Source organism: Phyllobates terribilis, unplaced genomic scaffold (genome assembly GCF_046119375.1).
Source record: "Phyllobates terribilis strain yellow unplaced genomic scaffold, ASM4611937v1 Scaffold_71__1_contigs__length_7168151, whole genome shotgun sequence".
NCBI lineage: Eukaryota > Metazoa > Chordata > Amphibia > Anura > Dendrobatidae > Phyllobates > Phyllobates terribilis.
The window spans coordinates 2,473,151-2,487,258 of record NW_027362831.1 but is presented as its reverse complement, the minus strand read 5'-3'; the positions used below and the strand labels follow the sequence as shown (position 1 = coordinate 2,487,258).

At 42.8% G+C, this 14,108-nt stretch overlaps 2 protein-coding genes across 2 annotated transcripts; both read left to right on the top strand.

The window, feature by feature from the left end:
• Positions 1 to 1,063: 1,063 nt before the first annotated feature.
• On the top strand, positions 1,064 to 1,522 carry LOC141194417 (oocyte zinc finger protein XlCOF29-like). Its single transcript, XM_073662331.1, has 2 exons — positions 1,064 to 1,168; positions 1,298 to 1,522. Exons 1-2 carry the CDS (start codon positions 1,073 to 1,075, stop codon positions 1,520 to 1,522), a joined length of 321 nt encoding a protein of 106 aa, XP_073518432.1. The 5' UTR covers positions 1,064 to 1,072.
• Positions 1,523 to 2,048: 526 nt separating this feature from the next.
• On the top strand, positions 2,049 to 12,590 carry LOC141194447 (uncharacterized). Its single transcript, XM_073662368.1, has 2 exons — positions 2,049 to 2,160; positions 9,167 to 12,590. Exon 2 carries the CDS (start codon positions 9,253 to 9,255, stop codon positions 10,945 to 10,947), a length of 1,695 nt encoding a protein of 564 aa, XP_073518469.1. The 5' UTR covers positions 2,049 to 2,160; positions 9,167 to 9,252; the 3' UTR covers positions 10,948 to 12,590.
• The last annotated feature ends 1,518 nt before the right edge of the window (positions 12,591 to 14,108 follow it).

Below are 14,108 nucleotides of genomic sequence, written 5' to 3'. Positions count from 1 at the left end.
TGTTGAAATGTATTTGACATTTGGAAATGTGGTCTTCAATTTGAATAGGTCAATAATATACATGTTTTGATCTCCATATCCTACTCATATATTGTCTCCTTTATTGCAGATTTTTCCTCTCTGGTACACTCTTGTCCCCTCTCCTGGATCCTTCTCCACTCCAACAAAGGCTCTGGCTCATGCCCATTGGGTCTTATGCTCTATACTAGTGGAACGCACATTCTCTCTCCCTGGCACTCAAACTTCCGGCTCACTGGAACGCATTTACACCAGCCTGCGGAACGCACAGCTTCCTGGGAGCATTGCATCACTTCCGGTGACGTCACACGTGCACTTCCGGAGTTCACACTACACAGCACTGCGGGATTGGTGGCGATTGGTCAGCTGATACCATCCTGCCCCTGACAACGCTCACAGCACCAGGAACTAGCGGTGGACACAGTGTTCCTCTAAGCCACTACGTGCAGTACCACCTTATAACCCGGAACTAGGGGTCACAGGTATGCTACGTCCAGCTCTATTCTGTGTATCTCTGACTCCACAGTCCCTCTCAGCTGATAACTCTGTGTCTGCCACTCTCTGCTCTTTTCTGCAGACCCAAGTAACCAGAGTCACCATATCTCCACACTTTTGAATTTCTACCTTTGAACACCATCCAGGAGTCTAGTAGGTGTCACCTCTCTTCAATTTGTATATATATTTGCTCTATACTATGATGTATCCGCATTAATGGGGTTTAACAAAATATTATACACTGTTTTAAGAAATTGTTAATATTTTCTCAATATTTCCCTGACAGTGCGTCTATGAGAAACGTATTCAGCTACATACTCCAAGGAAGAAACTGCTTGTTGTATGTGTCCTAAAATATATAGGTTTTATTACTAGATGTAAAGAAAAAAACGAAATACTGTAAAATAATAAATCTCCTCATATGTTTCCCCTCATTATCTCCAATAGTTGTGTTATTACACAGGATTTTTATGATGTTCCATCAACTTATCTTTTTCTCCTCCAGGTCTCTACAATATTGGATCCTCTCAGTGAAGATCTTCTATATGAGAAAATTTTTATGATTTACCCATCAAAGATGGATATGGACAGAGACAAGATGGCGGAGAGGATATTACATCTCACCATAGAGATCCTCTTCCGGCTTACTGGAGAGGTGAGAGATTCTGATGACGTCACATTACATCATTCTTATCTATGGGAATAACAGATGGACAGAACTGGAGAGGTGAGGACTCTGGAAATGTCTGGAGTGAGATTTATTAATGTGTCTCTCCATAACCAGGATTACACAGTAGTGAAGAAGACCTCTAATAAGCGCTGTCAGGACCCTGTGTCTGAGGGATGGGAAAGACCCCTGAGCCCAATCACAGGGCCTCCACCTCACCCCCTGATACATGAGGACATCAATGACCAGAAGATTCTAGAACTCGCCTACAAGATGATTGAGCTGCTGACTGGAGAGGTGACACTGCTGGGAATGCTGGAACATTATACAGTAACGCTATGAAGGGATCGGGGAGATGACGGTATCATTGTATGTGTCAGGTTCCTATAAGATGTCAGGATGTCGCTGTCTATTTCTCCATTTAGGAGTGGGAGTATTTAGAAGGACGCAAAGATCTGTACAAGGACGTCATGATGGAGGTTCCCCAGCCCCTCACATCACCAGGTATTAGACAGGACTAAATACACACGGCCTATAATTATCTGTATGTAAAGAATGAATTCAGTCCCTGTATGTGTTTCCTTCAGATCTATCCAGTAAGAGGACAACACCAGATAGATGTCCCCGTCCTCTTCTTCCACATGACTGTAAACAAGAAGGTCCCAATGTTCCTCAGGATCATCAGGTAGATGGAGAGAAGGAGTCATGAGATCTCACCTATGATGTGTAGACGGCTGAAAAGGTTTTGTATTTTTGGATTCAGTCTTGTTTTATCCACCATTATTATGTTTTATACTTGTGTAATGAGAACGGTGGAGATGGCAGGATTAGAGCCGATCATAGATGTGACTTCTCCATCTGTCTTTGACTTTTATCATATTTGTTTCAGGGTGAAGATCAGACCCATATTAATACTACAGAGACATATGTGAGGGGTGATGAGCTGTGTAAAGAGGAGATTCCTACATATGACTACCCAGGTGAGTAGTAATCACTAAATACAGAGAAGTCACAGATTCTTCTCAGTCACCGGCTGTGGCTGCTTTATCGGTGGTGTAGTCCAGCTGTATCACAATCGTGTGATCACCATTTTGCCTCTAGACCACAACATTCTCCTCCGTTCAAATTACTTTGGGAAATTGTGAAAGCCCTTTTCTATAGAACTTACAACCTGGAGGATCCACCTACCCCTGGGATTAGGAGACGCTGACCGTTACCTGCCCAGGTCTGTAAACTACAAAGCCAAATGACAGCGTACGTAGAATGTGCAGATGATCAGGCCCCATTTTTCAAATCTGACAGATGTCACTTTATGTGGTGATAACTTTGAAATTTTTCACAAAGGATAATAAGAAACAAATGGACCTTACAAATTATTTTCCAACTTCTTTTGAATTTGACAATCCCCTATATATGGTTGTACACTACTGTCTGGGTACATGGCAGGTTAAGAAGGGAAGAAGCGCAATTTAGCTATTAGGAATGCAGATTTTGCTGGAATAGTTTGCAGACACAATGTATTGGGGGCGCTTTGGAAGCTCAAAAGATGGCTACCACGAACAGCCTTGCCTTATCTACCCCGTTTACATATTTCACAAATTACTTTCCTCATCACCCTTTAACCCCTCTACATGGATCTGGACTTACACAGAGACCCCTAGGCTTGGGCCACGGTATTACCTGCTGTTCTGTGGTGTGAGATGGGAAGAACAATAGTCTGGTAGCCGGGTCAGAACAGGAGGGCAGAGAAAATACAAAATCAGAAGACACAAGAGTAGTCAGTAAACGGGCCGGGGTCACAACAGGAAACAAATACACAAGCCGGGAGCTGAGCACAGAGGACTGAACCAGAGGAGAACAAGGCTGTATCTGGCTGCTTCCGGCAATATGCTTCCTGCTTTAGTAGGGTGTGGTGCTCTCCAAATGGCTGAAGCCGGGAGCAGATTATTCCAGCTGGACAGCAGACACACCCATACTGCCAGACTGGATGGTACTACTGGTCCCAGGCTCCCTAATCTTAGTGGCTGGACAGAGCATGAGCCACCCAGAGCTTCTGGTTCTGACGTCTCCTCCATCACCAGCGCTGCCTGCAGGATGAATAAGGCGGCGCCTGGTGACAAAAGCAAACGTCACACAAGTTGAAGCAGGAGGAGAAGCCGACGTCCCAGACGAGATGGGACACACCTTTTGCAGAATCCTTAATATGACAAAATGGCAGAAAACCGGAGCAGTAGAAATCCCCATAAAGTGACTCCATTTTGGAAATTATAACCTTCAGTGAATTAATTTATAGGAGAAGTGACTATTTTGACTCCACAGTCACTCTCCAGAAATTAGCACACAGTGGATGTTGGAGAGTGAAAATTGCAAATATGCTGTTTTATTACCCAACACATAGTGTCCAGATTGTGCTCCAGGAGATACACACCGTAAATTAAGTGGGTTCTTCTCATTATAGTAATACCAAATACATGGATGCTAAATGTAACTTACTTAGGCACATAAACTACTGCAAGGCTCAGAAGCGAGGGGGAGATCTGACATTGGGAGAGTGGATATTGCTGTATTGGTTTATGGAAGCCATGTTGCTTTTCAAGAGCCTTTGAGCCACTAATAATATCGAAACCTCTGTTCTATTCGTTCTCCCATGACAGCACCACGAGAGAGAGGATCCGCCCATCAAGGACAGGAAACCTACAGGTTAAAAAGGGCGGCACCTCTCTCTCGCCTCAGTTTAGGTTTCCTGTCCATGATGGGAGACCTCGCAGGCTTACCTGCAGGAGATGGTCTCTTGCCCCAGAGGGAGCCACAGGGCGCTGGATGGAGCTGTCGGTTCTGGGCCTCTGGAGACGCCACGGCAGGGCTCATTAGGGCACCTCCGTGTGCGTTGCGGCAGGCGTGACATCCCCTCACGGGAGGTAGATATCCGCCATGTGTGGAGCCGCTAGCGGACGTCCCCCCCCCCGCTGTGCGAGGCAGGAGAACCGGGCGTATTTCCGGTGCGTCGGGGACGTCACCGGAAGTGGGCGGAGCTCGCGAGCGCAACCGGGAAGTGCGCGCGAGCATGAGGACGCCGAAGCCATGAGGAAGACAACGTCAGCTGGGCAGGCGGCGGTGAGCCAACCTGGGGGAGGGGAACCACGTGGGAACAATTAACTCCCTCCTGGGTTCGTAAAAAAAATGAAAATAAATAAATAAATCAGCCCACACATGGTACCTGGTATAGCCAGTATAAAAGAGTCCTGGCAACATACAGAGGTGCTTCCCAGCCCATTGTTACCTTGGTAGACATGGGAGATTCACAGGAGCAGCTTTCACCTCAGCAAGAACAACTGCTGCAGGAGCAGCCCTCTGGGGAGCCCTCACAACTGGTGGTGCAACGTCATTCCCGGTCTGGGTCTAGTCGTTCAGCTAGGAAGTTCACCACTAAGAGCAGAAAAAATGGTCCGGTTCAGCGTGATTCCCCGCCGGTTATGATGGATTCTTCTGCGGTACCAGATATTCTGTGGGGTAAGTGGAATCTTCGTGGAAGTTCTACTAATAGTTTCCTCCTCCTTTTTTCTTTCTATAAACTCCTCTTTCAGAGCAAGAAATGTTCAGCTAAATCGAAACATAAAGAATGTGCCTTATGCAGCAATCTGCTCCCAGATGCATATAATAAGAAATTGTGCCAGCTGTGTATTAACAAAGTAATGGCGGAGGCCTGGGCCTAAAAACTTTAATTAGAGAGGAAATAGGCAAGGCTTTGCAAGGCTCAGAATCTACTCATATTTCTCAGGAACCTCAGCCGGGTTCAGACTCTGACATATCTGACATTTCCTCCTCTGCTCTCTCTTCTTGTGATAGTGAATCGGATAGACAGTGTTTTCCTCTGCAGGAAGTTGATGCCTTGGTAAAAGCTGTCCAGCCTACCATGGGCATTGTAGACATGAGGGCAGAAAAATTTGTGGAGGACGTAATGTTTGGTGGATTAGGTCAGAAAAAGAGAAAACGTTTTCCCGTGAATACAAGAGTTAAAGACCTCATTGATAGAGCGTGGAAAAAACCCGACAGGAAGGGCAGTGTTCCTCCATATTTCAAGAGGAGGTACCCATTTGAGGATGCCATATGTTCCTCTTGGTCAAAAGCACCAAAGCTGGACGTTGCTGTCGCTAAAGCGGCAAAAAAGACTTCCCTCCCGTTTGATGACATGGGAGCATTAAAAGACCCCCTGGACAGACGAGCTGATACCTTCTTAAAAGGTGCATGGGAGACAGCTGCAGGAGCACTGAGACCAGCAGTAGCAGCCACCTGCACATTTAGAGCCCTGATGGTTTGACTGTTTAACTGTTCCAGTCAGCTAAGGGATGGTGTCTCTAGGAAGGAGATTATTTCTTCCCTTCCACTGGTTTAGGGTGCAGCGGCCTTTCTTGCTGATGCGTCTGCGGACTTAGTCAGATTGGCAGCAAAGTCATCAGCTCTGTCAAATGCGGCTCGACGAGCGTTATGTATTAAATGCTGGCCTGGGGATGTACAGACAAAGTCCAGGCTGTGTACAATCCCTTGTGAAGGGGAATATCTCTTTGGCCAGACTATGGACGAATTATTGGAGAAGGCCGGAGATCCTAAGAAGGGTTTTCCATCGGTACCTCTACCCTCCTTTAAGAGATCGTTTCGGAAAAGAAAATTCATCCGAAGAAGATTCTTCAGGGAACCGGACAAGTCCGAAGAAAGAGGTCGAAAAGGTAGAGGCCTTCTCTTTGGTTCATCTCCAAAAAATGAGCAGAAGCCAGTGAATGCACAATCAGCCCAGGTGGGAGGGAGATTGTCATTATTTTTCCCAGCTTGGGAACAGATTTCTCATAGTAATTGGATTTTGAGCCTGATTAAGTATGATCTAAAATTTCAATTTCAAGCTTTTCCTCACAAGAGATTCATGATTGTTCCCTCTAGTTCCTCCCCAGAACGCCAGACTGCCCTCGTATCGGAAATTCAAGTCTTAATAAGGAAAAACGTCCTGATTGAGGTTCCAGATTCAGAAAAGGGTCTCGGATTCTACTCCTCGCTCTTCTTGGTCCCAAAAACGCATGGGAGTTTCAGGACAATTATAAATCTAAAATCTTTAAATAGCTTCCTTAAAGTAGACACTTTCAAAATGGAATCCTTGAAAACAGTAATAAAGTTGCTTTTTCCCCACTGTTATATGGTAGTTCTCGATCTCAAGGATGCGTATTACCATATTCCCATTCATAGTTACTATCAGAAATACCTGAGGCTGGCCATTGAAATTGAGGGGGTGGTTAAACACTTTCAGTACTTCACTTCCCTTTGGGTTAGCAATAGCCCCGCGAATTTTCACCAAATTAATGGCAGAGGTTATGGCCCATATAAGAGAAAGAGACATTCTAATAATCCCTTACCTAGATGATCTCCTGATAGTGGGAAACTCTTTTCTCTTTTGTTCAATGCGAGGCCCACCTTCGGGTGACCATGTCTGTCTTGGAGGGCTTGGGGTGGTTTCTAAATTTAGAAAAATCTAGATTAACTCCACTCAAAGCTCCGCAGTATGTGGGGGCCATTTTAGATTCTAAAAGAACAGTTATGTTATTTATCTGAAGAAAAAATTACAAGAATCCAGGGTTTGGTAAGACAGTGTATGGATAAACCCTCTATGTCACTCCGTAAAGCCATGTCGCTATTAGGGACCTTAACCTCGAGTTTTTCCGCAGTTCGTTGGTCACAATTTCATTCAAGGGCTCTTCAGTGGGATGTATTGTATAACAACTCAGTCCTAGAGGGACATTTAGACCGTGAGTTTACCCTGTGTCCTCGGGCCATACATTCCCTTCATTGGTGGTTACGACACGATAATCTTTCTAAGGGGGTCCCCTGGGAGTGTAAGCCGATGGCAGTCTTAACTACGGATGCGAGTGCTGCAGGTTGGGGAGCTCACTTCAAAGGAAACTTAGTTCAGGGGACCTGGTCAAGGAGTGAGATACAGTTGTCATCAAATGTTAAGGAGCTTTTGGCGGTGGATTATGCATTCAACAAGTTCCTTATATATTTACAGGGCCAGCATGTCCATATACTCTCGGACAATCAAGTCTCGGTAGCTTATATAAATCACCAAGGGGGAACCCGCTCAAGAGACTTAATGAGGGTAGCGGACAGACTTCTTCAGAAGGCAGAAGATCATTGTCTCTCCCTTTCAGTTATTCATCTAAAAGGGAAAGAAAACGTCACAGCTGATTTCCTAAGCCGTACTTCCATAAAAGAGGGAGAATGGTCGTTGAATCCTCAAATCTTCTCCAGAATTGTGGCAATGTGGGGTCTTCCGACAGTGGACTTCTTTGCGACAAAATACAACCGACCTGGAGGAAGTTTTTATCATTTACGGAATTTAAACCAGAGGAGGGGCCCCCTATTGGGAAAATACTAGAGTTTCTGCAGCGGGGCTTAGAATTGGGGCTTACCACTAGTACCTTAAAAGTACAGGTGTCGGCTTTGGGAGCTTTGTTTTCTTCCGATATTGCAGCTAATTATTGGATAGCACGATTTATGAAAGCTTCCTTTAGGTGTAGACCCATTATCAAAGCAAAATCCTCTCCCTGGGATTTGAATTTGGTCCTAGATGCCTTAACTAATCCTCCCTTCGAGCCCCTAGATTTAGCCTCCCCAAAAATTATTTTCCTTAAAACAGCCCTGTTAGTGGCCCTGACTTCCGCCAGAAGAGTGAGTGACATACAGGCTCTTTCCATATGTCCGCCATTTACTCAGGATGATAGGATTGTATTAAAACCTGACCCAGCCTTTCTTCCAAAAGTAGTCACTCGGTTCCATAGAACTCAGGAGGTAGTTCTCCCAACCTTTTGCTTTCCCCCAAAAAATCAAAAAGAGGAGAGGCTACACACTTTCGACGTGAGGAGGTGCGTACTCAAATACCTACAGATTTCACGCAGTTTTAGGAAGGATAATTCCCTATTTATATGCCATCAGGGGGCTAGAAAGGGTTGTAAGGCCTCAAAGTCTACGATTGCAAGATGGATTAGAGAGGCCATATCCCTCACCTACTCCTCATGGAATAAGGAGGTTCCGGAGGGGTTGAGAGCTCATTCCACTAGAGCGATAGCAACCTCCTGGGCGGAGAAAACAGGGCTTTCCATCGAAGAGATATGTAAGGCTGCCACTTGGTCTTCTCCTTCTACCTTTTATAAGCATTATAGATTGGACCTGGGTGTCTCTGCCGATCTCACCTTTGGGAGAAGGGTGCTTCAAGCAGTGGTCCCTCCCTAATTTCCTTTCGTCTCTGTAATTCTCTCGTGGTGCTGTCATGGGAGAACGAATAAAGCCTTAGTTACTTACCGGTAACGGGATTTTTCGGAGCCCATGACAGCACCCGTATATTCCCTCCCTTCACTGGTGTTTTGCACTCCCGTAGAGTTGGCTTTCCTTTGTTTTGTGCACCTTTGGGAGAAGTTGGTGAAAGTAATGTACTTAATGTAATGATGTGTTTATTGTAACTAACCTTGGCGGTCCTCTCATGCTCTGTTAACTAAACTGAGGCGAGAGAGAGGTGCTGCCCTTTTTAACCTGTAGGTTTCCTGTCCTTGATGGGCGGATCCTCTCTCTCGTGGTGCTGTCATGGGCTCCGAAAAATCCCGTTACCGGTAAGTAACTAAGGCTTTTCCATTGACAGATGATGGATCTGAGTGGGGACTTGTTTATTGTCAAATAAGTAGAAGTTTTTATTGGTATTATTTTCGCCTACATAACATTGTTTGGTGGCTTTTTATTCCATATTTTGGAGGCAGAATGAACAAACAGTTGAACACTACGCTCTACTGGTCCATCCTATGAGGTTTTCTATTAGACAGTCATTGTCCTGGTGAATAAGTGAATTTTTTTATATAACTTGCCTTTTTTACGGACAGTTTATGTAGAAATGTTCAAAAATATAAAATTCAAGGATTTTTTATTAAAAATAATAATTGGTTTTATTCTTGGCAGATGTCTGTACCAGGAGATCAGAGGGACAGCTGACATCTTCAATTTTTAAATCAGATAATTTTCAGATCCAACAGGATACAATTCAAATGAATGACATTTCTCCAGATTTACAATCATCCCTTCACAGCCAAGATCTGTCATCTGATCCTTTGAAACAGGTCCTGTCTTCTGATCCATTACCAACTACTAAGGAAAATCAAAGTCACAAAATAAGCATTAAAAAACAAACTGCTCCTAATGCAAAGAAGCCATTTTCACATTCAGAATATAGAAATAGTTTTCCTCTCAAAAAGTCTTTTCTTAAACCTCAAAAAATTCACACAGCGAAGAATAGATTTTCTTGCTCCAAGTGTGGGAGATGTTTTAATCAGAAAACAAGTCTTGTTAGGCACCAGAGAACTCACACAGGAGAGAAGCCATTTTCCTGTTCAGAATGTGGTAAATGTTTTACAGATAAATCAAATCTTATCGCACATGAGAGAACTCACACAGGAGAGAAGCCATTTTCCTGTTCAGAATGTGGTAAATGTTTTACAGAGAAATCAAATCTTATCGCACATCAGAGAACTCACACAGGGGAGAAGCCATTTTCCTGTTCAGAATGTGGAAAATGTTTTAACCAGAAATCATATCTTAATATACATCAGAGAACTCACACAGGGGAGAAGCCTTTCCCATGTTCAGAATGTGGAAAATGTTTTAACCAGAAATCATATCTTAATATACATCAGAGAACTCACACGGGGGAGAAGCCTTTTCCATGTTCAGAATGTGGAAAATGTTTTAACCAGAAATCTAGTTTTCTTAAGCACCAAAGAACCCACACAATGGAGAAGCCTTTTTCATGTTCAGATTGTGGGAAATGTTTTGTACAGAAATCATATCTTAATATACATCTGAGAACTCACACAGGGGAGAAGCCATTTTCCTGTTCAGAATGTGGGAAATATTTTACAGAGAAATCAACTCTTATCAACCATCAGAGAACTCACACAGGAGAGAAGCCATTTTCCTGTTCAGAATGTGAGAAATGTTTTTCAGAGAAATCAAATCTTATTGTACATCAGAGAACTCACACAGAGGAGAAGCCATTTTCATGTTCAGAATGTGGGAAATCTTTTGCAAAGAAATCAAATCTTATCAAACATCAGAGAACTCACACAGGAGAGAAGCCTTTTCCATGTTCAGAATGTGGAAAATGTTTTAACCATAAATGTAGTTTTCTTAAGCACCAGAGAACCCACACAGAGGAGAAACCATTTTCATGTTCAGATTGTGGAAAATGTTTTGGACACAAATCATATCTTAATAAACATCAGAGAACTCACACAGGGGAGAAGCCATTTTCCTGTTCAGAATGTGGGAAATATTTTACAGAGAAATCAACTCTTATCAACCATCAGAGAACTCACACAGGAGAAAAGCCATTTTCCTGTTCAGAATGTGGGAAATGTTTTACAGAGAAATCAACTCTTACCAAACATCACAAAACTCACACCGGGGAGAAGCCTTTTTCATGTTCAGAATGTGAGAAATGTTTTACAGAGAAATCAAGTCTTATCAAACATCAGAGAACTCACACAGGGGAGAAGCCTTTTTCATGTTCAGAATGTGGGAAATGTTTTAACCAGAAATCGGATATTGATAAGCACCAGAGAACTCACACAGGGGAGAAGCCTTTTTCATGTTCAAAATGTGGGAAATGTTTTAACCAGAAAGCGCATCTTGATAGCCACCAGAGATCCCACACAGGGGAGAATGCCGCAACTACACCCAACTAGTCTCTGTAGAAACTAGAAAAAAAAAACATAGCAGCACAGCTAAAAATGCCACCACACACCTAACTAACTAATAAGCCGTTGAGGAGTTTCTCATACCTCCTGAGGAACTAGAGAGGAGGCTGCAACACACTCTCAACGAGGGAAAAGGAAAGTATGAAGTAAAATACGAAACCTCTGAATGAGAAACAAAAACACATTCATATAGGGCAAAGAAGGCAGGCTAAGGAGAACCAAAAATAAAAGGAACAAGTATAATCTCCCAGAAACCTATCACTGTTAGAATGAAAAGGTACTGGGAGGGAAAGCAAACTGACCGGGAGGATAGTTTCACCTTTGTGGTGAAGCTTACAAAATTTGTTCTCACCAACTGTATATGTAAAACCCGTCCATTTATAATGACCACGGACAAGATAAAGATTCCCAACTCACATCATGACCACAAGATCCCAGCTACTTTCAGCTGCATCACAACTAATGTAATGTACTTAATTATATGTAGCAAATGTCCAACTGGGGGTCTGTATGTAGGGAAGACAGGGCAAAAAAATAAAACAAGGATGAATTCTCATCGCCACCCAAAAAAAGAAAAAAAAGAATAGATCTACTTGTGTCCACACATATTTACGGCCACAACTGCTTATCCCTTTCCGAAACGGATAGTTCTGCTTCACGTCACTTGTCTTATTTATTGCATTATTGCTGTGCCCTCTTGTGTATAAATATGTGACTCTTCAGATTTTGTGTTATACTATGTCTGCTGAAGAGATCTGAGTAGTCTCGAAAGCTTACTGACTAATGGCTAACTGAAAAGATTGTATCAACCACTGAGGACTCTCAAATTTTAATGTTTTTCTCCAAACAGCAATTTTAAGATCTCTCCACAGGTGTTCAATGGGATTTAGATCCGGATTCATTGCTAATCAGAACTGTCCAGCACTTTGTTTCCATCCATTTTCTGGGTGCTTCTTGAAGTATGTTTGGGGTCATTGTCATGCTGGAAGACCCATGACCTAGCACGCAAACCCAACTTTCTGACACTAGGCACTACATTGTTCCCCAAAATCCTTTGCTAATCTTCAGATTTCATGATTCCTTGCACACAGTCAAGGTACCTGACCAGAGGCAGCAAAACAACCCCAAAACCTCTTTGAAGCTCCACCATATTTGACTGTATGTGTTGTAAATTTATTGATTATGTTGCACATTGGACAGAGGAACATCCGGATCTCAAAAGATGGGCTTATAACCTTGAAATTATTGATATTTTTCAACAATTTTGGTTCTCAAGTCCTCAGACACTTCTCTTCTTCTTTTTCTGTTTTCTCCATGCTTAGTGTGCCACACATATGCACACAATGCAAAGATTGAATCAACTTCTCCCTTTTTTATCTGGTTTTAGTTGTTATTTTCATATTGCCCACACCTGTTACTTGCCACAATTGCGTTTGAACAAGCTTCACATGCTTGAAACAAAGTTGTTTACCCACAATTTTGGCAAGGTGTCAATAATTTTGTCCGACCTATTTTATGTGGTTTTGTGTGAAATTATGTTCAATTTGCCTTTTTTTTCTCTGTTTTCTTGTGCTGTTTCAATACACGCTAAGGAAATAAACGTGTATAATAAAACATGTAATTGCAATAATTTTCTGGGGGAATTACTTCATTTTCTGGAACAATTTCAAGAGAGCCAACACTTTTGACCATGACTTGTTTTTGTTGCTTTTTTAATTTGTTGCAGCATATCATCCTCTACGTGTTCAGCTATATTAGGAGGCTTCTAGCAAAGTCCAATTAGCAGCTTTCCATTATTGCCATTCCATGTACATTACCCATACTGATTTTACATCAGGGATGTAAAGGTCAAAATATGCAGAGGGCCAAAATGAAAAACTTGGATAAAGTTGTGGACCAACCAGTACACAGTATAATGGGCCCCACATAGTCCTCCATACAGAATAATGGGCCCCACAAAGTCCTCCATTCACAATAATAGCCCCACATAGGTGTGGTGGTTCTGGTGTCGTGGGTCAAATATAATCACCAAGAGTTGGGCATGTGTGCTGTACATTGTCGAAGCTGCCCCCCATGTCGTCATTGAGCTTGAGGTCTTAAGTTGGTTTTAACGAAAATACACACCCGTCTACCTATTTTTCTTTCCTATCCGTTTGAATGTAGTGTAACCCTCTATGTTTGACTCCAAGTCATGGCTTTCATCCAACCAGGTTTCTGTAATCTGTGGCTGACCTAAGAGTCTCTGATTCATTCATTTTGTTTTCAAGACTTCTTTCATTTGCCTGCAGACATTTAATACTATTAGCACATTTATTACTGTTACTCTCCTCCTTACTTTCCTTGAATGTCTCACTCTCTGTCTATTCTACCTCCTTATTTGCACGGCTAACCTCTCTCCCCCAGATTCTAGTTTGAAAGCTCCTCCATCCATCTGACCATTTTTTTCCCCAGCACATCTGCATTCTCCCCATTGAGGTGCAGCCTGTAGCCGACAGAGAAGTCATCCCAGTTCTCCATGAACCCAAACCCTTTCTTCCTGACAATTATCTCCTTAAGTTCCCGCTGACTTTCTAGTGACGTAGTGGAATCAGCAGTATTTCTGAAGACACCACCTGTACTTCAGCTTCTCTCCTAATTCCCTGTAATCATTTTTAAAGACCTTTCACCTCCCTCTAACTTTGTCATTGGTACCAACGTGTACCATGACTACTGGGTTTTCCCCAGTCCCACCCAATAATCTGTCTATCTGATCTTATGAAGATCCCCCTGTTAGGTGCACACATAATGCGTGTGTTCTCGTCTGAGTTGTCTGCCGCCAAATTGTATATAGGATCTATACGGTCGGAGAAATCACAAATGAACACTGAGTAGTGTCTCAAATAGGCTTTTTATAGGAAAAATCAGGTCCCTTTCCACACATTACCTCATTGCCTTATCTCATAATTATGGCTGACATCTGTCGCTAATGGGTCATTATTTTAATGTGTAAACAATTAAGTCAAGCTGACTCTCAATTAAATCAGTTAAGTCCGTCTTGCATGTAAGGTTCAAAGGTCAATCAGTATAGTCACTTATCTTTTATTATTCTGTAATTTCCCTAAAAGTAATAGAGATCATTAGCAAGCTCTTATTATCAGATTAATATGTTA